The sequence below is a fragment of the Oncorhynchus mykiss genome, chromosome 6 (genome assembly GCF_057628025.1).
Source record: "Oncorhynchus mykiss isolate SJ-2025 chromosome 6, ASM5762802v1, whole genome shotgun sequence".
Taxonomy (NCBI): domain Eukaryota; kingdom Metazoa; phylum Chordata; class Actinopteri; order Salmoniformes; family Salmonidae; genus Oncorhynchus; species Oncorhynchus mykiss.
In genome coordinates, this window is record NC_143027.1 from 27940111 (window position 1) to 27964136 (window position 24026).

At 42.4% G+C, this 24026-nt stretch overlaps 1 protein-coding gene across 1 annotated transcript in view; it reads left to right on the forward strand.

The window, feature by feature from the left end:
• LOC110525650 (anthrax toxin receptor 1) overlaps positions 1–24026 on the forward strand; it is a 50815-nt gene that overhangs the window by 7384 nt on the left and 19405 nt on the right. Inside the window, exons 5-13 of the mRNA XM_021605971.3 lie at positions 4941–5012; positions 5214–5285; positions 6200–6281; positions 6457–6490; positions 6652–6731; positions 13970–14038; positions 14165–14245; positions 15316–15376; positions 16027–16125. Of these exons, the coding sequence (XP_021461646.3) occupies positions 4941–5012; positions 5214–5285; positions 6200–6281; positions 6457–6490; positions 6652–6731; positions 13970–14038; positions 14165–14245; positions 15316–15376; positions 16027–16125 (650 nt within the window). The remainder of the gene's footprint in view (positions 1–4940; positions 5013–5213; positions 5286–6199; positions 6282–6456; positions 6491–6651; positions 6732–13969; positions 14039–14164; positions 14246–15315; positions 15377–16026; positions 16126–24026) is intronic.

Sequence of the window (24026 nt, forward strand, 5' to 3'; positions counted from 1 at the left end):
GGATGGAGTTTTGGCCTGCCTGGTGACATTATCAGGCGGTAAATTACACTAAGAGACCAAAAAGAAAGAGTTCCAAACCTGTCTGCCAATGACAGCTAGTTTTCAGTTTTCCCCTCCCACCCCAGACAGTCCTAGCAAAATTCTTGCTTGAGAAATTTATCTTTGCTAAGAACCCAGCTAGCACATTTAGTTCCTTGGACGTTGTGTGAACACACGTTTTTGGTTTTGGGAACGGAAGTGAAAATATAGCCTTTTCTGAGAATTTTTTTTTTTTAGGTTGTAGGGAGGTTCTGAGAACGTTATACTCTGGTTCCTTGACCGTTTTCCTGGGAGGTTTTATGAACAATCTGAGAACAGAAATGCTAGATTATTTGGACGTTTTTTTTTAAATAACTTAAACTTAAACTTAAACTTAAAAATTTTCCGTGAATGTTTCAATAAGACTTTTAATAAAACTGCTAGCTTATTTTGGGTTAACCCTTTTAAATTCCAAGCACAGATAAAACACACGCATACACATTTTCTTTTTTTATTGTGATACGGCATCAGTGAGATTCAAACCGATAATCTCTTTTCTCTATCCATGGAGTTAGTACACTGTGCCAACAGGATGGAAACAAGCACTAATTAAGATCAGGTGTGGCCAATTAATGGGGGAGGCCAACACACCTGAACACACTTAACAAAATAGAGGATAGAGAGTTTTGTTGATGCCGAGAATGGAATGTATACGTTTTTAAATATTATTTTTAAATAACATACTTAGAATGTTACTAAAGTGGTAAATACAGTCATGTGAAAAAGTAAGTACACTCCCTGGAAAGTTATATTTTTTTGTACATATTTGGACAGGTGGCTATGTAATCTTCACTTCAACACTATTGACAGATAAAGGAAAACTAATTTAACAAATGACACTGAAAGATTATACTTTGCAATCATTCATTCATCAAATCTACAGAAATGCAATTCCATAGTGCGGAAAAAACAAGTGCACCCTTAGCTTCAATAGCTTGTTGCCCCCTTTGGTTGAAATAACTCAATGTAGCCGTTTCTTGGAACTGTATCAGTCTCTTACATCGACTCAGAGAAATTTTGCCTATTCTTTACAGTACTGCTTCAACTGTCATATTTAAGGGCTTTCTTGCATGCAAGTCTCCCCATAGAATTTTGACAGGATTGAGATCTGAGCTTTGACTCGGCCATTCCATAACCCTCCATTTATTATTTTTGAACAATTCTGTTGAAGCTTTGCTTTTGTGTTTTGGATCATTGTCCTGTTGCAATATCCATGTTCGGCTCAGCTTCATCTATTTGACAGATGGCCTCACCTTTTCCTCAAGAATTTTCTGGTACAATGTTGACATCATGGTTGACTCAAGTGGCAAGTTGGCCAGGCCCTGAGGCAGCAAAGCAGCCCCAAACCATAATGCCACCGCCTCCATTCTTTACGGTTGGTATGAGGTTCTTCTGTTCGAAGGCAGTATTTTGTTTTCGCCAAACATGCCAAACTCAACTACCCTTTTGACTCATCTGTGCCGAGCACATTGCTCCAGTAGTTTCAGTCTTTACCCAGGTGTTGTCTGGCAAACGTCAGTCGTATCTTGGTATTATTTTTTGAGAGCAGAGGCTTCTTCCTTCCTGACCTCCCATGTAGGCCAAGTCTCTTTCTGACAGTTGACTCATGCACATTGATTGTGGTAAGAGAGGCATGTTGATCCCTTCATGTTACCCTGTATTTTTAAAGACTTCTATGACATCTTTTGGTCAGCTCTTGGGCTGAATTTGGTGGGATGACCTGTCCTAGGTAGATTGCCAGTGGCCTGAAATTTTCTCCATTTGTAGATGACCGTTGGACAGTGGAATGATGCACTTCGAATTGCTTGGAAATGGATTTGTAACCCCCTCCCAGACTCCTGATTATCAGTTATCTTTATTTTGAGGGCCTTAGGTCTTTTGTTCTTGGAATGATGTGTTACCACATCCATATGGTTAAGACTAAACCAGACCAAGTTTCTAATCTTAATGGAAGGCTGGACCCTCCCAAACCTGTAGGAAACTTTATGCTGAGGTACTGAAATTCCAACAGAAGAACATTGTTAAGAAACATTCTTGGAACAATTTGAGGACAGTATTTGAAAAAGAACCATGAGGAAACCTGGAGGAAACATTATCCTGAAGTATTGAAATTCCCACAGACCGTTGTTTCCCAATGTCAGACACGTTGGAGAATGTTCCAAGAACATTATCAAAATTGAAATGAAATGCAAACATATTTGCATTTATGAAACTTTCTTTTAAAGTAATAATACCACCCCCAAAAATGTTTTAAGTTCCTTAAAAGTGCTCAAAATGTTCCAAAGTGCTCAATTATCCTGCACCATTCCCAGAAAGTTGTGGGAAGGTTGAGTCATGGAAATACTTACACAGGGACTCTTGAAGTTGATCTAAAATGAATCATGTTTATTGTCAGCGTGCTGGAGAGGTTCCAACCAACTCAATGCACCATTGCTTTTCCCAGTCTACGAGACAAGGTCAGTAAATCTTTATTCGCGAATTATGGGGAATTGACGCTCGGGCTACATTCATAAATATATTATTGTTTTTGTGTAGTTTAGGTGTTGATTTTAAAAATTCCCATAGGGCATTCTTACCTGGTGACCTATTTTTAGAATTTTGTGTAGAGAACCCTGAAATACTGTACATGTATTGGTTTGAATTATTCTTGTACACCATTTGTTTCTACATAGTATTTGAGGTATCAGTTTGTATAATTTAGTCATTAAGGGTGGATTGTTGATGGAATTTCTGTTTAAATGAATGATTAGAATATTCCACCCTGAAATCATATGGTATGAAATTGATTAGAATCATACAATTATTATTAATGATGGGTGTAGTTTTAGTCAGTGAAATTATAATAAATGTGTAGTTTTAGTCAGAATTAGGGAAAGCAGTAGATCTGTACAATATGTCTTTATAGTAACTTAAACACAGGCTGTCTAAGCAGAATTCGGTGCCGACCTGGCTAGGAGCCTCTGAGAGATAGGGAGACCGTGGGAAGTACTTCCTGTCATTTCCCCAATCTTGTGGGAGGACGGGGAGGGATTCCCACGGCCTCCCCTAATCTTTGTCGGCTGGGTAGTGGAACAGTGTGCGTAGGATACCTTCTGTTTGTGTGCGTAAGGAGTCTGTGTGTAAGGAGCTAGTATAAAATGAATGGTTTTGTACAACGAACCAGCGCTCTCGTGAATAAACATTTTGACTATCGTAGCTGGGCCTCCGTCTGTTTAATTTCAACCAGTATCTTACAAATTCTGGGTTGCAGACGGCATAGTTTAATTGAATTGGGTTATGAACATTGAGAATTCTCGTAACAAGTACACATGTCAATCAGGAGCTCTGCCTGGGCAGTCCTAGCAGTTGTCTTATATACATACGCTACATACGCATACATACGCTGACAAGTTATATTTGCATAATTAATCATTAACATTTTCTTTCATTCATGTGACCAACCAATACTGGTTCATAACATGTGACAGACCAATACCTCACAAGGCTTCTCTAAGCTGAGACCTTATAACTGAGATCTTTCATTCTTGTTCTCAAAACAAGGTCTGGGTGATGACCTTACCGTCAACCTAAAAGAAAACAACCTTCAATCATTAACCATCGTCCTTATCTACAGCAGGAAATGGGGGCTCATCCAGAGTTGGCAACTCATTAGTTTCACAATCCTCTGGAACAGCAGAAAACATGATAGCTGCTGAAAACTTACCAGTCAGGGAGGCACAGGTTACAGCATTTTAAGAACAATTCACAGGGAAGAGAGCGAGAACACATGTTATAATTGTTTTATACCAACTTTACTAAGAAAGACCCTCACTTTCCTCATCACTTGTGGTAATGACAGATTGGTATTTTAATGCATTCTTAGTCTAAATTAGTATACGTTTCGCAGTCTGCAGACTTCCACAATCAACCTGATATCCCAAATAAACTATTTTGAATAAGCCTAAATCAATTAGGTATTTTATTAGGATCCCCATTGGCTATTGCAAAAGCAGCAGCTACTCTTCCTGAGGTCCACACAAAACATGAAACATGATAATACTGAACATCAATAGACAAGAACAGCTCATAGACAGAACTACAATTATGAGTAGTTCTAAAAAATAAAGAAACTGTTGACCGGTACTGCAGGTATTATGACTGATCATTTTCCTGACTCAAATAACACTAAGATCATTACTGGGGCTGCATTATAAAAACATTGAAAGTAATCTGAGAAGAATGATGTCACTGCTCTGCATCAGTATGATATCATTGGTTGCAGTCCAAAGATGGCAACTATCTAATAAATCAATCAGAGTTATACACTACTGTACACTGTTGCTCTTCAACCAAGGTTACGTGTTCAAATGGAATGTGTGCTTCCGAAGCTATTTTCTGGTAGGAAGAGCATACAGGCCGCAGTGTTGCTACAGTAGTGAAGCCAGACAGCTTGAGGAACTGTATAACAATTACACACAGGCAGGGAAAGACTGCATGCAGCCAAGATAAACATCATCCCAAACTGTAATGGTTGGATAGGATGAAGTGTGTACACTAGGTGGGGATACAGCATGATGTGCAGAAGAAGTAGCACAAAGTTAAGTAGAAATATGCTTTCTGTTAGTTGATTACAGAAAATATCGTATGAAGTGCAATAGCTTGGTGTGCATATTTGATGCACATTCAAGCCATTGCGTCAAACACTGACTGTAGAGAAGGATCCACATAATAGTGAAAATGTTTGACGGCAGATGCTGCCTTTCTACAGATAAAGTACAATTCGACCCCCATGACTCCCTTTCACAATCCGGTACCTTAACCTCTCAATTTCCTCCAGACTCTGTTATGCAAACTCCTCATCAACATGTCATCTCACTTCGCAGATCTGGGAGTGTGCAGCACCACTGGGTTGAAATCTATCACTTTGTGGAACATCTGGCTCACAAGTTCATAAGGTGAGAATACTTATCCCACATTGTTTAAATACCCTGTAATGGATATAAACTTTAGATAAATTCAATATAAACACAAATAGTAACCATTAACCACACATGGTGTGGGTATGATGTATTTCATTGCTTGTTGTGATTGTTAGTGAAATGACAACAGAGAGAACATTAATATAAATGGTCTGGGTATTGTTCATTTCTCTCCAGTCCACAGCTGCGCATGTCCTTCATTGTGTTCTCTACTGAGGGACGGATTTTGATGCGGCTTACAGAGGACAGGTAAGGGAACAATCTTTTTTTTCTTAGGATTTGGGTATTACGTCTGCACAAGATGTCAGCTATTTTCTGATTCTGAACTGAGTTGATTATCAAGAACACAGACAACCAGATAAACATGCAGGATTTGTTAAATTGAATTAGAGAAAAAATCACAGTACCCTCACATTGAGCTCAACTGACAATGCTGTCAATCCTTTGGCAAACTGTATGCTTCAGCATGTGGCTTATAATATATCATGTGTTGCATATGTGTCTAATCTTTCTTCAGGCAGTTTCCACACAGGCACTGAAACTTTTTCAATGTTTATGGTCTTCCTGCTATCTCATTTTACACAAGACTCATTTCCTTACTCTCTGCTGGACAGTGTCCTGTGGCTATAGATCCCTAAATCTAAGCTTGATCTCTTAAAACCTGAAGCACACACATTACTACTCTCTGAAATGGAATGCCACTTCAATAAATAGATTGTTTCTGTGCTTATTAAAAACAATTGCCTTTGTCATTTCATATCTGTCTGTGTCTGCTTTTAGTTTACAAAGAAGACTGAATTTCACAAGAAAACAGTACAAAATAAAATCTGTTAAATATTAATTCACAGTTCTATTTTTTGGGCTTAAAGCGACTCACTTGTTATTCAAAATTATGTGCATGCATGCACACAGTTTAATGCTGTACCCAATGTTTTAGTTTGACAGTATGATTTAATAGTAGCATATCAACCACATGTATCACTATGATGACTCTATTTACATCAATACCTATAGCTACTTCTTCTTTAAGGTCTTGCAATTTACGATTTTCATAGCTTTATAGCTGCAGTTATATCAATGAGATAGGGACTTCTGCAGGGTGAGGGATGATACATGATGAGTGTGAACTGCCCTCTCATCTGTCTTTTGGTCTGCTTGCTCAGGGAGCAGATTCGAAAAGGTCTGGAGGAGCTCCAGAGGGTACTTCCAGGTGGAGACACCTTTATGCACGAAGGCATCCAGAGGGTGAGCTGTCTGCTTTTAGCTGAGCTCTGAGCTGGAATCTATCTCCACACTGGCTCAAGAACAAAGACCATGGTTCAGAGAAAAAATGGCTCCTGTATCAGTATGAATAGCTGCTTTATTCACAGGACAGATTTAGCCAGTGTCCGTTTTCAATCCAATTCCTCTTCTTTTACAGGCCAGTGAGCAGATATACTATGGAAACTCTGAAGGTGTGTAGTTCAATAAAAATATTTCAATTTATTCCTGTTGTACGTCTTGCATCATATATTAATTTCTCAAGTATATCTGTTTGTCTATCATTATTATTATTATTTGAATAGCTCTGTGGAAGCATTTAGATCTGAATCAAAGGTTTTGTGTCTGTTTATAGGATACCGTACCGCAAGTGTCATTATCGCTCTCACAGATGGGGAGCTGCATGAGGACCTCTTCTACTATGCTGAGAGGGAGGTAGGCACAACCTGTCTATTCCATTTGCTTTGGCAATGGAAACATATGTTTCCCCTGCCAATAAAGCTCTTTGAATTGAATTGTATTTAGTTGTGTGAAGAGAAAGAGAGCGAAAGAGAGAGGTCTGAAGGCATCTGCCTTTGGCCTAAAGAGCAGGAACCCAGACTTCATCAAATAAATTGAAAATACAGACATTGTAATCCTACAGGAAACATGGTATATGGGAGACTGACCCACGGGTTGCCCTCTAGGTTACAGAGAGTTGGTAGTCAAATCCACCAAACTACCGGGTGTGAAACGGAAGAGACTCAAGGGGTATGCTAATTTGGTGTAGAGCAAACCTAACCCACTCTATTAAATTAGTCAAAACAGGAACATTTTACATCGGGCTAGAAAGTTCATATGGAAATGATCTCCACAGAGAAAAATGGCCTCATGAGTGCTACCCACACTACCGTTCAAAAGTTTGGGGTCACTTAGAAATGTCCTTGTTTTCCATGACAACATACATGAAATTTGTTTTTTAGTATGTAAATTTCCGACTTCAGCTGTACATATTTAATCCATTAAAAACCAACCGTTTCCAGCTACAATAGTCATTTACAACATTAACAATGTCTACACTGTATTTCTGATCAATTTGATGTTATTTTAATGGACAAAAAGTGGGCTTCTCTTTCAAAAACAAGGACATTTCTAAGTGACCCCAAACTTTTGAACGGAAGTGTATATCCCCCCAATATAATCCCATACTTTAACATATTCTCCAACCTAGAGGGGGAGGTCAACCATTTCCAGGCCCAGGGACATGTACGGGTCTGTGACGACCTAAATGCCAGAACTGGACAAGAACCTGACACTCTCAGCACACAGGGGGACAAACACCTACAGTTGAAGTCAGAAGTTTACATACACCTTAGCCAAATACATTTAAACTCAGTTTTTCACAATTCCTGACATTTACTCCTTGTAAAAATTCCCTGTTTTAGATCAGTTAGAACCACCACTTTATTTTAAGAATGTAAAATGTCAGAATAATAGTAGAGAGAATGATTTATTTCAGCTTTTATTTCTTTCATCACATTCCCAGTGGGTCAGAAGTTTACATACACTAAATTATTATTTGGTAGCATTGCCTCTAAATTGTTTAACTTGGGTCAAACGTGTTGGGTAGCCTTCCACAAGCTTCCCACAATAAGTTGGGTGAATTTTAGCCCATTCCTCCTGACAGAGCTGGTGTAACTGAGTCCGGTTTGTAGGCCTCCTTGCTCGCACATGCTTTTTTTAGTTCTGCCAACAAATTTTCGATAGGATTGAGGTCAGGGCTTTGTGATGGCCACTCCAATACCTTGACTGTTATCATTAAGCCATTTTGCCACAACTTTGGAAGTATGCTTGGTGTCATTGTCCATTTGGAAGACCCATTTGCGACCAAGCTTTAACTTCCTGACTGATGTCTTGAGATGTTGCTTCAATATATCCACACAATTGGCCATCCTCATGATGCCATCTATTTTGTGAAGTGCACCAGTCCCTCCTAGAGCAAAGCACCCCCACAACAAGATGCTGCCACCCCATGCTTCACGGTTGGGATGGAGTTCTTTGACTTGCAAGCCTCCCCCTTTTTCCTCCAAACATAACGATGGTCATTATGGCCAAACAGTTATTTCATCAGACCAGAGGACAGTTCTCCAAAAAGTACTATCTTTGTCCCCATGTGCAGTTGCAAACCGTAGTCTGTCTATGTTATGGCAGTTTTGGAGCAGTGGCTTCTTCCTTGCTGAGCGGCCTTTCAAGTTATGTTGATATAGGACTTGTTTTACTGTGGATAAAGATACTTTGTACCTGTTTCCTCCAGCATCTTCACAAGGTCCTTTGCTGTTGTTCTGGGATTGATTTGCACCTTTCGCACCGAAGTACGTTCATCTCTAGGAGACAGAATGCATCTTCTTCCTGAGCGGCATGACGGCTGCGTGGTCCCATGGTGTTTATATTGCGTACTATTGTTTGTACAGATGAATGTGGTATCTTCAGGTGTATGGAAATTGCTCCCAAGGATGAACGAGACTTGTGGAGGTCTACAATTTTTTTTCTGAGGTCTTGGCTGATTTCTTTTGATTTGCCCATGATGTCAAGCAAAGAGGCACTGAGTTTGAAGGTAGGCCTTGAAATACATCTACAGGTACACCTCCAATTGACTCAAATTATGTCAATTAGCCTATCAGAAGCTTCTAAATCTATGGCATCATTCTCTGGAATTTTCCAAGCTGTTTAAAGGCACAGTCAACTTAGTGTATGTAATCTTCTGACCCACTGGAATTGTGATACAATGAATTATAAGTGAAATAATCTGTCTGTAAACAATTGTTGGAAAAATTCCTTGTGTCATGCACAAACCGACTTGCCAAAACTATAGTTTGTTATTAACAAGAAAATTATGGAGTGGTTGAAAAACAAGTTTTAATAACTCTAACCTAAGTGTATGTAAACTTCCGACTTCAACTGTACATGGAGGTGACAGCATTCCCGCAGAAATATGCCCCCTAGACACAATTATGACAAGACAACCAACACAACTCCTGAAGCTCTTTCACACATTGGGTCTGTACATAGTCAATGGTAGGCTTTGTGTGGACTCTTACAGTAGGTACACCTACAGCTCATCCATTGGCAGTAGTACTGTAGATTACATCGTCACTGACCTCAACCCAGATTCTCTCAGAGCGATCACAGTTAGCCCACTGACACACCCATCAGATCATAGCAAAATCACAGTTTACTTGAACAGAGCAACACTCAATCATGAGGCATCAAAGCCATCTGCATAATATTAAGAAATGCTATGGATGGAAGGAAATTGTTATATAAACCTACTAAAAAACAATTAGGCAACAGCAAATTCAATCCCTTTTAGACACATTCCTGGAAAAAACTTTTCACTGTAATAGTGAAGGTGTAAACTTGGCATTAGAATGCCTAAAGAGTATACAGTATTTGACCTCTCAGCTTCCCTATCAAATTTAAAAATGTCAAGCAGACAACCTAAGAACATTAACAGCAATGACAAATGATTTGATGAAAAATGTAAAAAGCTAAGAAATAAATTGAGAAACCTATCCAACCGAAAACATAGAGACCCAGAAAACCTAAGCCTACACCTTCACTATGGTTAATCACTAAAACAATACAGAAATACACTACGGAAAAATAAGGTACAGCATATCAGAAATCAGCTCAATGTAATTGAAGAATCACTAGAATTGTCACGGATTCCCCCGGTACTGCTGCTCATTCCGCGCACCCCGGTACTGCTGCTCATTCCGCGCACCAGCTCCAGAGGTCTACGTCATCGGCCTCAAGGCATCACTGCACTGTTTCATTACGCACACCTGGTTCCCATTCCCCCTGAATACTAATTGTATATATGTGCCCTCTGTTCACCATTGTTTTGTCGGTTAGTGTTCCCATGTCTGTTGGTCTGTGAGTACCTATTCTTGTTATTTCGTGTTTTGTACACTTGTTATTACGGTTCTCATCCTGTGTATTGTTGTACATTTGCTATCGCGGGTCTCGCCCCGTGTAGTGTATTGCGGGTCTCATCACGTGTGTTTTTAACTCTTTTGTTCAGGTTACATCCCTGTGTTTTTGTATGTGTTTGTTTTGGGCTTTGTCCCCATGCCTTTTCATGGCAGGTTGTATATTTTGGGTGGAGAATTAAACCTCCTTATCACAAATTCCTGTGCCTGTCTCCAATCATTTATACAACGTGACAAGAATCTAACCACTTCTGGGGAAATTGGAACACTCTAAACAAACAACACAAAGAGTTATCCATCCAAAACAGAGATGTATGGATAAACCACTTCTCCAATCTTTTTGGAAAAACATAGAAATATAAATGATACATGATCAAATACAAATCTTAGAATCAACAATTAAAGACTTCCAGAACCCACTGGATTATTCAATTCCATTGAATGAACTACAGGACAAAATATATACCCTCCAACCCCAAAATGCCTGTGATGTTGATGGTATCCTAATGAAATGATAAAATATACAGACCACAAATTTCAATTGGTTATACTTAATAAATTGGTTATACTTAAACGTCATCCTCATCTCTGGCATCTTCCCCAATATTTGGAAGGACTGGTCACCCCAATACACAAAAGTGGAGACAAATTTGACCCCAATAAATACTGTTGGATATGCATCAACAGCAAGCTTGGGAAAATCCTCTGCGTTATCATTATCATACATTCCCTCAGTGAAAACAATGTACTGAGCAAATGTCAAATGGGCTTTTTACCTAATTATGGTACAACAGACCACGTATTCACCTTGCACACCCTAATTGACAAATAAAGAGACCAAAACAAAGGCAAAGTCCTCTCATGCTTTATTGATTTCAAAAAAGCTTTTGACTCAATTTGGAATGAGGGTTTGCTATGCAAATTGATGGAAAGCAGTGTTGGGGGAAAAACATACAAAATTACATAATTTATGTACACAAACAAGTGTGTGGTTAAAATTGGAAAAAAACACATTTCTTTCCACAGGGCCGTGGGGTGAGACAGGGATGCAGCTTGAGCCCCAACAAATTGGCGAGAGCACTAGAACAGTCTGCAGCACCTGGCCTCACCCTACTAGTATCTGAAGTAAAATGTCTACTGTTTGCTGATGATCTGGTGTCACGCCCTGGCCGTAGAGATATTTTTATTCCCTATGTTTGGTTGGTTAGGGTGTGACTCGGGTGGGAAACTCTATGTTCTGTGTTTCTATGTGTTGGCCGGGTATGGTTCTCAATCAGGGACAGCTGTCTATCGTTGTCTCTGATTGGGAATCATACTTAGGCAGCCTTTTTACTTTTGTATTTTGTGGGTGGTTGCCTTTGTTAGTGGCCTGTACAGCCCTAGTAAGCTTCACGTTCGTTTTTTGTTGTTTCTTGTTTTATTGGCGACATTTATAATAAAGAAAAATGTACGCTCACCACGCTGTCCCCAACCAAGGAAGGATATTCTGCACAGATTCTGTCAGACCTGGGCCCTGACAGTGAATCTCAGTAAGACAAAAATAATGCTGTTCCAAAAAATTACATCTAGACTCCGTTGCCCTAGAGCACACAAAAAACTGTACATGCCACAGCCTAAGCATCTGCGCCACAGGTTCCACAAAGCTGTGAACGATCTGATAGACAAGGCAAGAAGGGCCTTCTACACCATCGAAAATAACAAAAAATTCTACATACCAATTAGGATCTGGCTAAAAATACTTGAATCAATTATAGAACCCATTGCCCTTTATGGTTGTGAGGTCTGGGGTTTGCTCACCAACCAATAATTTACAAAATGGGACTCTGCATGCATAATTCTGGAAAAACATACTCAGTGTAAAACATAAAATAATGTATGCAGAGCAGAATTAAGCCGATACCTGCTTATTATCAAAATCCAGAAAAGAGCCGTTAAATTCTACAACCACCTAAAAGGAAGTGATTCCCAAACCTTCAAAACAAAGTCATCACCTACAGAGAGATGAACCTGGAGAAGAGTTCCCTAAGCAAGCTGGTCCTAGGGCTCTGTTCATAAACACAAACAGAGCCGCAGGACAGCAACACAATTAGACCAAATCAAATCATGAGAAAACAAAAAGATAATCACTTGACACATTGGAAAGAATTAACAAAAAAAAATGGAGAAAACCAGAATGCTATTTGGCACTAAACAGAGAGTACACAGTGACTGACACAAAATTAAGGAAATTGTTGTCTATGTACAGACTCAGTGAGCATAGCCTTGCTATTGAGATAGGCTGCCATAGGCAGACCTGGCTCTCAAGAGAAGACAGTCTATGTGAACACTGCCCACAAAAGGAGTTGGAAACTGAGCTGCTCTTCCTAACCTCCTGCCAAATGTATGACCATATTAGAGACACATATTTCCCTCAGATTACAGACCCACAAAGAACTCGAAAAACAAATCCAATTTTGATAAACTCCCATATCTATTGGGTGAAATACCACAGTGTGCCATCACAGCAGCAAGATTTTTGACTTGTTGCCACGAGAAAAGGGCAACCAGTGAAGAACAAACACCATTGTAAATAAAACCCATATTTATGTTTATTTATTTTCCCTTTTGTACATGAACTATTTGTTCATCGTTACAACACTGTATATAGCCATAATATGATTTATGTCTCTATTCCTTTGGAACTTTGTAAGTGTAATGTTAACTGTTTATTTCACCTTTGTTTATTATCTATCTCACTTGCTTTGGCAATGTAAACATGTTTCTCATGCCAATAAATCCCTTTGAATTTAATTTAATTGAGAGAGAGAGAGCGAGCGAGAGGGAGACAAGACCACAAATTGTAAACAGAACTTGCACTACTGTGGGCACAGATCAAACACCAGCACCATATACTGTACATCACCTCGGTAACACTTCGATCCCCTCTTTCCAGAGAAGGGAAAGGAGGTCAAAGCGTCTGTCAGATTTATATCTCCCATCTGCCCGGTGAATTAAAAAGGCCCAGTCATTCGTCACACATCTGCAAAAGGAACCAATGAACTAACCCCCCGACTGGGCTGGGATTGGAAGTGCAGGTGCAGCAGGGGGGCAAAGCTGGGGCTTTTTAATCACTTACCCCTGGACACATGCAGACAGCAAGGCCAGCCACTCAGACATTGATGAAGTGAGGCTGATATCTCTCTCAGTAGCTTTCAAAATGTGTGGGGAAAGTGTCACTTAACAGGGAGCCTTGCAACAATAGTTTGAAACTTCCTGTCACTCATATTGAATAATATTGTCAGCGTAGCTCCTTCTTTCAGATGTTCATGAAATGTAACATTTGGCTCATGGGCTCTGTTGGCTCTAGTCTACAGGCTTTTGCCAAAAAATGGTTTCCTTCAACGTCTAATTATTTTTATTGAATATCAGTCAGCCAGAGGTCAATGCTCTTAGCTATTTGTCAAATCTACACATCGGTGTCCAGAGTTAACTCTTAGAAAAAAGGGTTCCAAAAGGGTTCTTCGACTGGAACAAAAAATAGTTCTTCTAAGGGTTATCCTATAGGGACAGACGAATAACCCTTTTAGGTTCTTGATAGCACTTTTTTTTTCCGAAGACTGTAGTTATCTGGAGTGTTGTCAGTGTATGTGTTTTGATTGATGTAGTGCGATTCCAGGTGTCGACAGTCTTTCCTGTTTTTGCTCCTCTGTGAATACCTGACAGGCCAACCGATCGCGGAGTCTGGGTGCCTCAGTATACTGCGTGGGGGTGAAGGACTTCAATGAGACACAGGTGTGTTGATGCATCTTGCTTCATTGTGCTCTGATTTGACTTGGTCTCAAACTGTATCCCAAACGTCATTTGGAAAAGAGGCTGGTGGCTGTGTAGAACTGTATGACCCTTTTTTTTCTTCCTCAGCTGGCAATGATTGCTGATAGCAAGGACCATGTCTTCCCAGTGAATGATGGCTTTGAAGCACTGCAGGGGGTCATTGATTCGGTAAGAGGTTCAGACTTGACGACTAACACAAGGATCCCACTGGGCAAACACTAAACGTTGTTTCCACGTCATTTCAACAACAAAAAATTATACGTGATAAGGTTGAATCAATGTAAAAACTGATTGGATTTGCAAAAAGTCATTAAGGTAAGGGAATTTCATATTTTTTTCATCCAACTTTTAACATAAATCAAATATTATTGTGACATTTTTGGAAGATAACTTAACGAAAAATAGACGTTGAACTGACGTCTGTGCCCAGTGGGAAGGCTAGAATAACAGCATCTTTAAGGTACACTGCACCATCCATCCAGAGATTGTGTTCAATAATTCTCACTGCAGTACATATTTAAATCCATTAACACATTAATCAAATAGGAAACAAGGGAGAATAGGATTAAAGAAAACAATAAACAGAAATATTCCATCCATCAAAACTCACCAGAAACAGAATTTCAGGAAAACCTGCTGTGACTCTGACCTCCCAGCTTTTGATCCAAGCTAGTGGAGTCTACCCAAACAGGATCAAAGTGTATGCATTCATTCATTATAGCTTCCACCTCAAAGGTATTGACTTATATTTTTGTATCCGCTCAAACTATTTCAATAGCGGAGGAAGGAAAGAAAAGGAGAGTCGTGGAGAGGCCATTGTCGCCCAGGCACTGAGTTCCTCTAACAGAGCTAGAGGTCAGTCAGACAAGTTGACTGGCATCTGGAGCCCATTAACAGCATGCTGAAAGCTGCTGGCTCAGACTCAATAAAGAAGGACAGCATGCAGTAAATCAAACCGATCTTCAGGCTTACAACACATACTTTCTCTGAACAGTGGGGGTATAGAGAGAGATGTACATCCAGAACACAAGAACAGAGAGGAGCACAGAGAGGAGAACAGGAGACATTAAGCAGACCCTATAAATGAGGTGCACAGGTACACACTGATACTGTAATTGCCAGTAAAAGGAGTATAGGGATTATATTATTAAACCAATACCCTCAATAAAGCAACACACAATGCTCTGTAACAAGCCAGACCTTTGCCCAAAGCCCACATGTCTCTCTTACTCCCACAGATCTTAAAGAAGTCCTGTATTGAGATCCTGGCAGTGGAACCCTCCAGTATCTGTGCAGGAGGTAAGTGTACAGACCTCTGGCCTGTATTTATCCTCTCTGGCCTCAGATCATTAAATCAGACATTTAAAGGCCCCCTCATATTGGAGCGCACAACAGGACGAGACTTGGCAGGGCCAGCAGACTGGTGTGCAGTAAATATCTCCTACACACAGTAGCAGCAACTTCTTTTGTCATGAAGGATTCAACCTGGACCTAGTCCCAACAAAACTACTGTACTGAGGACACAAATAATTTCTTTCTCTCTTTTATCTGATGTGTAATGCTGCCGTCATTGTCCATTCTACAGTCTTACAACACACTTTCCTCACTGTAAAAATAAGTATTTACGCTTCAGGTTTTCTGCGTTATGTGATATTGGCTCCAGAGAGCCATTAAATATCCAAATGTCTGGACAACTGCAGTTGAAGTCTCATTGACAGCAAAATCTCAATTCTTAAGGCATTCAGAAAAAATAGTTTATCTTCAACAACCACTATGGTCAGGGCATGGTGGTTTAGAGTTTGTTGGCTGAATGTGACCAGAGTGTGAGATGCTGAGATGATAGACTCAGATGTTAGCTTGAACACATGGTGTGACAAATTCAGTTCAGTTTTACACTCTAACTGGCTGTATGCCTCCTCAGTCATTGTGTTTCTCTATTCCCTCTCTAGAAACGTTCCAGGTGGTGGTGAGAGGAAATGGCTTCCTTCATGCTCGGAATGTCCATAAGGTCCTGTGCAGTTTCCGAATCAACGACACACTCACCAAGAGTAAGTGGAGCACCAACTCAAAATGAATAAACAGTGGACCTGTAGTCTGTTTGTTTTAAAGACATGTTAATAATGCGTAAAGAATTTGCTAATCATGCAATAGGACACACAAAGTTGTATTTACTGCAGTTGTAAGAGTAAAACTGCTCAGGAAATGGATGACAGACGCGGTGTTATGAGTTAGACACAGTAAAAGTAAATGTTTTCTTATTGATGTCTCTTAATGCTTCCCAAAAGTTACGTTCAGGAGATCAGTAGGGGTTCTCTATGCCCAAACAAGTGCCTATGCCATTTGTTTCTGGTATTACTGGTTTTTGATTTTAAAGGGTACATTTGTACTTTAACGGCCTGGGACTGCACCAGAGCTAGAAGATCAAGGGAAACAGTGTCACACACAAGGCAGTCTGGGGAAAAGCCCTGGAGGCACATCCAAGTTCCCCCTGTGGTCTTGAAGTGGCTTAATGGATGTGTGAGACCAGCCCCCTCCGATGCATGCCAACATATAGCTGTGGGAGGGCATGCTCTAATTACAAACAAAGAGAAAATATAGTCTGGGCCTGAGAGGAAGAGGATGAGGGGATGTTTAGGTCATGAAGAATTGAATCTATGGAATTTGATAGCAGATCAAAGTACAGTCTTCAGCTGCGTTCAATATTACGGTTTTATACCTTTTACAGTATGGTGCTACTTAGCAGGAATGACCTGAGGACTGCTAACAAATGTCTTCTACTCTGAATTAGTGTTGAAGAGAACGGTTTACGGTGACCCAGAATGTAAATTGTTTGTATGTAATTAAACATCCAAACTCCCCAAGCGGAAGACATGGAAAAAAATTAGGGAAAAAAGGATACACCACCTCTTTGTTTACTTCCCTCCTCCATCCCTTCTTTCAGATGTAAACCCAAGGATATGTGTACCAACTGTCCAGTGGAACATTTACCCCTAAACAGCTCAGTCATTTCAGAAACAGCAGGCGCCATGTCTAATTGGCCACTGTTGGCTCATTGTTTCTTGTGGTTGAGTGTCAATGGCCTCATATGATTGATTCCAATAGTCCTACAGTGCGCTCTTCTGTAATCTGCAGAACTCCCAATGCGCCCCTTGACCATCACCACAGACACCACCACTCCTCTACCGCCTCTCCACATTCTCCAAAGGCTCCAGCCCTCGAAGGAAAGGAGCAATGTGTAGCTACATGTGTTCAGCAACTGAATGTCTGAGTCCATGTTTCCAGGAAAAGCAGTAGCAGCAAATACAGGCCTTCTGAACTTTGGCAGTGAAGAGACGTCGGGAGCATTCCTTCCTTCCTGTGACAGATGCTGCCCTGATGGCTCCAGTGAGCATCATCATGGAGATACAGTGCCTTCGGAGAGTATTCAGACCCCTTGACCTCCACATTTTGTTGCGTTAGAGCCTTATTCTAAAATTGATGAAATTGTTTATTTTCCTTATCAATCTACACACAATACCCCATAATGACAAATAAAAACAGGTTTTTAGAAAATGTTGCTAATTTCTAATAAGTATTCAGACCCTTTACTCAGTACTTTGTTGAAGCACCTTTTGCAGCGATTACAGCATCAAGTCTTCTTGGGTATGATGCTACATGCTTGGCACACCTATATTTGGGGAGTTTCTTGCATTCTTCTCTGTAGATCCTCTCAAGCTCTGTCAGGTTGGATGGGGAGATTCACAGCTATTTTCAGGTCTCTCCAGAGATGTTTGATCGGGTTCAAGTCCGGGCTCTGGCTGGGCCACTCAAGGACATTCAGAGACTTGTCCCGAAGCCACTCCTGCATTGTCTTGGCTGTGTGGTTAGGGTCATTGTCCTCTAGGAAGGTGAACCATCGCCTCAGTCTGAGGTCTGAGCGCTCTGGAGCAGGTTTTCATCAAGGATCTCTCTGTACTTTGCTCCATTCATCTTTCCCTCGATAGTCTCCCAGTACATGCCACTGAAAAACATCCCCACAGCATGATGCTGCCACCACCATGCTTCACCGTAAGGATGGTACCAGGTTTCTTCCAGACGTAACGCTTGGCATTCAGGCCAAAGAGTTTAATCTTGGTTTCGTCAGACCAGAGAATCTTGTTTCTCATGGTCTGAGAGTTTTCAAGTGCCTTTTGGCAAACTTCAAGCGGGCTGTCATGTGCCTTTTACTGAGGAGTGGGTTCAGTCTGGCCACTCTACCGTAAAGGACCATCGGGTTCTTGGTCACCTACCTGACAAAGGCCCTTCTCCCCCGTCTTGGTGGTTCCAAATATCTTCCATTTAAGAATGATGGAGTCCACTGTGTTCTTGGGGGCCTTCAATGTTGCAGAAATGTTTTGGTACCCTTACCCAGATCTGTGCCTCAACACAATCCTGTCTCGGAGCTCTACGGACAATTCCTTCGATCTCATGGCTTGATTTTTGCTCTGACATGCACTGTCAAATGTGGGACCTTATATAGACAGGTGTGTGTCTTTCCAAATCATGTCCAATCAATTGAATTTACCACAGGTGGACTCCAAACAAGTTGTAGAAACATCTCAAGGATGATCAATGGAAACAGGATGCACCTGAGCTCAATTTCAAGTCTCATAGCGAAGGGTCTGAATACTTACAGTTGAAGTCTGAGGTTTACATACACTTAGGTTGGAGTCATTAAAAATCGTTTGTCAACCACTCCACAAACTTCTTGTTAACAAACTATAGTTTTGGCAATTCGGTTAGGACATCTACCAACAATTGTTTACAGACAGATTATTTCACTTATAATTCACTGTGTCACAATTCCAGTGGGTCAGAAGTTTACATACACTAAGTTGACTGTGCCTTTAAACAGCTTGGAAAATTACAGAAAATTATGTCATGGCTTGAGGATGAGGATGGAAAATTATGTGGCTATATTGATGCAACATCTCAAGACATCAGTCAGAAAGTTAAAGCTTGGTCGCAAATGGGTCTTCCAAATTGACAATGACCCCAAGCATACTTCCAAAGTTGTGGCAAAATGGCTTAAGGACAACAAAATCAAGGTATTTGAGTGGCCTATAGAAAATTTGTGGGCAGAACTGAAAAGGTGTGTGCGAGCAAGGAGGCCTACAAACCTGACTCAGTTACACCAGCTCTGTCAGGAGGAATGGGCTAAAATTCACCCAACTTATTGTGGGAAGCTTGTGGAAGGCTACCCAACATGTTTGACCCAAGTTAAACAATTTAAAGGCAATGCTATCTAATACTAATTGAGTATATGTACTTCTGACCCACTGGGAATGTGATGAAAGAAATAAAAGCTGAAATAAATCATTCTCTCTACTATTATTCTGACATTTCACAAAATAAAGTGGTGATCCTAACTGAACTAAAACAGGGAAGTTTTACTAGGATTAAATGTCTGGATTTGTGAAAAACTGAGTTTAAATGTATTTGGCTAAGGTGCATGTAAACTTCCGACTTCAACTTTATGTAAGTAAGGTATTTCTGTTTTTATTTTTAATACATATGCAAACATTTCTAAAAACCTGTTTCCACTTTGTCATTATGCCATATAGTATTGGAGTATTTGTTTTTATTCAATCAATTTTAGAATAAGGCAGTAACATAACAAAATGTGGAAAAAGTCAAGGGGCCTGAATACTTTCCGAAGGCACTGTGTTAAAGATGAGAATCCACCACTTGTGACGTGATAAGACTTTATTCTTTAGAAATGCCCAGGAACCGGAGTAATCATAATTTTATTGGGATTGTATAGTTCTCCACAAATCTTACTTGACAGACAGCAGTGCAGCCATGTTATTGTATTCTCAGAAGCAATGTCATGTTAAATTGTCTCAGTATTGGTTAAATAGGCTGGTCTGCACTGTTGGAGCTAGGAACACAAGATTTTTGCTACACCTGCAATAACATCTACTAACTATAACATTTGGCTGTGATTTATTGAGTAAGCTTTAACAGTGGGCACATGTCGCGCCTCCCGGGTGGCGCAGTGGTTAAGGGCGCTGTACTGCAGCGCCAGCTGCGCCATCAGAGTCCCTGGGTTCGCGCCCAGGCTCTGTCGTAACCGGCCGCGACCGGGAGGTCCGTGGGGCGACGCACAATTGGCCTAGCGTCGTCCGGGTTAGGGAGGGATTGGTCGGTAGGGATCTCCTTGTCTCATCGCGCACCAGCAACTCCTGTGGCGGGCCGGGCGCAGTTAGTATAAGGTGGGTGACCGCTGAGTTGAACTCTGAATGGGATATCTGGCTGAGTTTGTGTTGGCTCTGAGCTCAGCTTGGCAGGCTGCAGTATTGATCTGCCCCTGGTCCCAATTCCTCCCCTCCGTCCTGCAGGGTGTTACTGGAGAGGAGAGGAGCGCTCATGTTGATTTCCTCAGTGCAGGGGTATGTTAACCCTGAGCCAGGATAAACAGGCAGTCTTGGGCGATGACCATGCTCACTGGATCTGATTCCAACATTTCACAAGTTGAACACAGAAAGACTAGAGGTTCTCTTTAAAAATGAAGGCTATGCTTTTAATCATTGTCTTTGTCTCTGCTCTTGGTGTCAGGACTAGAGTATTTAAGTATGGTCCTTAAGCATCTCTGTATTATATTAGATTGGTATGTTAAATGAGTTACCATCAAGAGAAATTACAACTGCTCTCTGTTGTGATCACTAATTATGTCACAGTACAATACAAAAAAATCCAATAAGATGATGTCATTTCATGATCATTAGTCAATGAACTCCAGACATCAGTTGAAGAGCGATGATATACAGTGCCTTCAGAAAGTATTCATACCCCTTGACTTATTCGACATTTTGCTCCACTATCATGACTTCCGCCGAAGTCGGACCCTCTCCTTGTTCGGGCGGCGTTCGGCGGTTGACGTCACCGGCCTTCTAGCCATCACCGATCCACTTTTCATTTTCCATTTGTTTTGTCTTTGTTTACTACACACCTGGTTTCATTTCCCCTCGTTACATGTTCATTATTTAACACTCTGGTTTCCCCCATGTTTGTGTGCGTGTTTGTTTTATTGTTAGGCTGTATCTTACGGCTGGTATTATTGTTGCCGGGTTATGTTGTTACGCCCGTTTATTTGTGGTACCGGTATTTTTTCCTGCACCATAGTATTGTGTTTTGTACTGTTTTTTTCTTGTATTAAATACCTTGTCCATGCATCTCGGCTCTCCTGCGCCTGACTCCTTTCACCAGTGATCCACAGCCTTGACAGAAACACGCACCTCATAAATGGAGTCAGCAGGAGCAGACAACCCCCCATTTGGCGGTCGAGGAGCGCTTCCAACAGCATGCGACCATGTTGCAACGTCTCGGCACCGCTATGGATTGCGTGCTGCAGATGATGGAACGATGGGAGAGAGGAGAAGTACTTCCAGCGCCTCCACCAGCACCACTACAACAGGCACCACGGTTCACCCCTCCTTCACCCGATCCCAGTGGGATTCGACTCCTGAGGGAATATGATGGGACGGCTGCTGGATGCCAGGGGTTCCTACTCAAGCTGGAACTCTACCTGGCGACCATCCATCCGGCTCCTTCAGGACGTGAGAGCGTGTCTGCCCTCCTCTCCGGTCTCTCAGGGAAAGCCCTGGAGTGGGCCAACGCCGTATGGGGGGAAGGAGAAGCGGTGTTGGACCTTTACGCAGAGCTCACCAGCCGCTTTCGGGCAGTTTTCGACCACCCGCCTGAGGGTAGAGCAGCGGGTGAAAGTCTGTTCCACTTGAGGCAGGGGACGACGCAAGCGCGTGATGGAGCGGCAGGGCCCTGATCGATCACTAACGGTGCAGTCTGCGCAAGGACGTACGTCGGGAGTTGGCCAGCAGGGACACCACTCTCACGTTTAACCAGCTGGATAACCTGATGTCGGGATCGGGGCCTGTCAGTTCCATCCCCCAGCACCACCGCTCCGACGCCCATGCTGCTCTTAGGGCGACCGGAGGAGGGACAGTTCCCTGCAGCATCTGTGGCCGCAGAGGACACACTGCTGGTCGGTGCTGGAGAGGTTCCTCTGGGAGTCGAAGCAGCAGGCAGGGCACTCTCGTGTCACCCCAGGTGAGTCGGCACCAGGCTCACCCATATCCCCCTGTTGCTCACATGTTTTTGTTTATACATTTTCCTGAGTTTTCCCTGCATTCCCAGCAAAAGGCGCTCGTAGATTCAGGTGCAGCTGGGAATTTTATTGACTGATCATTTGCCCATATTTTAGGGATCCCCATTGTTTCTGTGGACATGCCTTTCACTGTGCACGCCCTAGATAGTCAACCATTAGGGTCGGGGCTAATTTTAGAGGCCTCCACTCCACTGGGCATGGTTACGCAGGAGGGTCACAAAGAGAGAAAGTTTCTTTCTTATTGATTCTCCTGCGTTTTCCGTGGTGCTGGGCCTACCCTGGTTGGTATGTCATAACCTCACTATTTCATGGCAACGGAGGGCTCTCACAGGGTGGTCAGGAGAGTGCTCGGGGAGATGTTTATGGGTTTCCGTCGGTGCTATTACTGTGGAAAGTCCAGATCAGGTCTCCACCATGCGCATCCCCTCTGAATATGCCGATTTGGCTCTCGCCTTCTGTAAAAAGAAGGCGACTCAATTACCACCCCATCGACGGGGGGATTGTGCGATAGATCTCCTGGTAGACACAGCACTTCCCAGGAGTCACGTGTATCCCCTGTCGCAAGAGATGACAGAGGCTATGGAAACAAATGTCTCCGAATCTCTGGGGTAGGGGTACATTCGGCCCCTCCACTTCACCTGCCTCCTCAAGTTAATTTTTTGTGAAGAAAAGGGATGGAGGTCTGTGCACATGTATTGATTATGGAGGCATCAACCAAATGTCTGTGAGGTACAATTACCCGCTGCCTCTCATCGCCAGTGCGATCGAGTCAATGCACTGGTCGCGCTTCTACACAAAATTGGATCTCAGGAGCAATTACAACCGGGTGCGTATCCGGGAGGGGGACGAGTGGAAGACGGCATTTCGTACGACCTCAGGGTACTATGAGTACCTCGTCATACCGTACGGGTTGATGAATGCTCCATCAGTCTTCCAGGCCTTTGTAGACAAGATTTTCCTGGGCCTGCACGGGCAGGGTGTAGTGGTGTATATCGACGACATTCTGATATACTCCGCTACACGCGCCGAGCATGTGTCCCTGGTGCGCAAGGTGCTTGGTCGACTGTTGGAGCATGACCTGTACGTCAAGGCTGAGAAATGCCTGTTTTCCAACAGTCTGTCTCCTTCCTAGGGTACCGCATTTCCACTTCAGGGGTGGAGATGGAGAGTGACCGCATTTCAGCGGTGCGTAATTGGCCGACTCCCACCACGGTTATGGAAGTGCAGTGGTTTTTAGGGTTTGACAACTACTACCGGAGGTTTATCAGGGGTTTTGGTCAGGTAGCGGCTCCCATCATCTCACTGCTGAAGGGGGGACCAGTGCGTTTGCAGTGGTCGGCTGAGGCGGATAGGGCTTTAGGTCGCCTGAAGGCTCTGTTTACCTCGGCTCCGGTGCTGGCTCATCCGGATCCCTCTTTGGCATTCATAGTGGAGGTGGATGCGTCCGAGGCTGGGATAGGAGCCGTGCTCTCTCAGCGCTCGGGTACGCCACCAAAGCTCCACCCCGTGCCTTCTTTTCGAAGAAGCTCAGCCCGGCAGAAAGAAACTATGACGTGGGGGACCGGGAGCTGTTGGCTGTTGTCAAGGCCTTGAAGGCATGGAGACATTAGCTTGAGGGGGCTAAACACCCTATTCTCATCTGGACTGACCACCGCAATCTGGAGTACATCCGGGCTGCGAGGAGACTGAACCCTCGCCAGGCAAGGTGGGCCCTGTTCTTTACCCGTTTTGTCTTCACCCTGTCCTACAGACCAGGTTCCCAGACCACTAAGGCAGACGCACTGTCCCGGCTGTATTACACAGTGG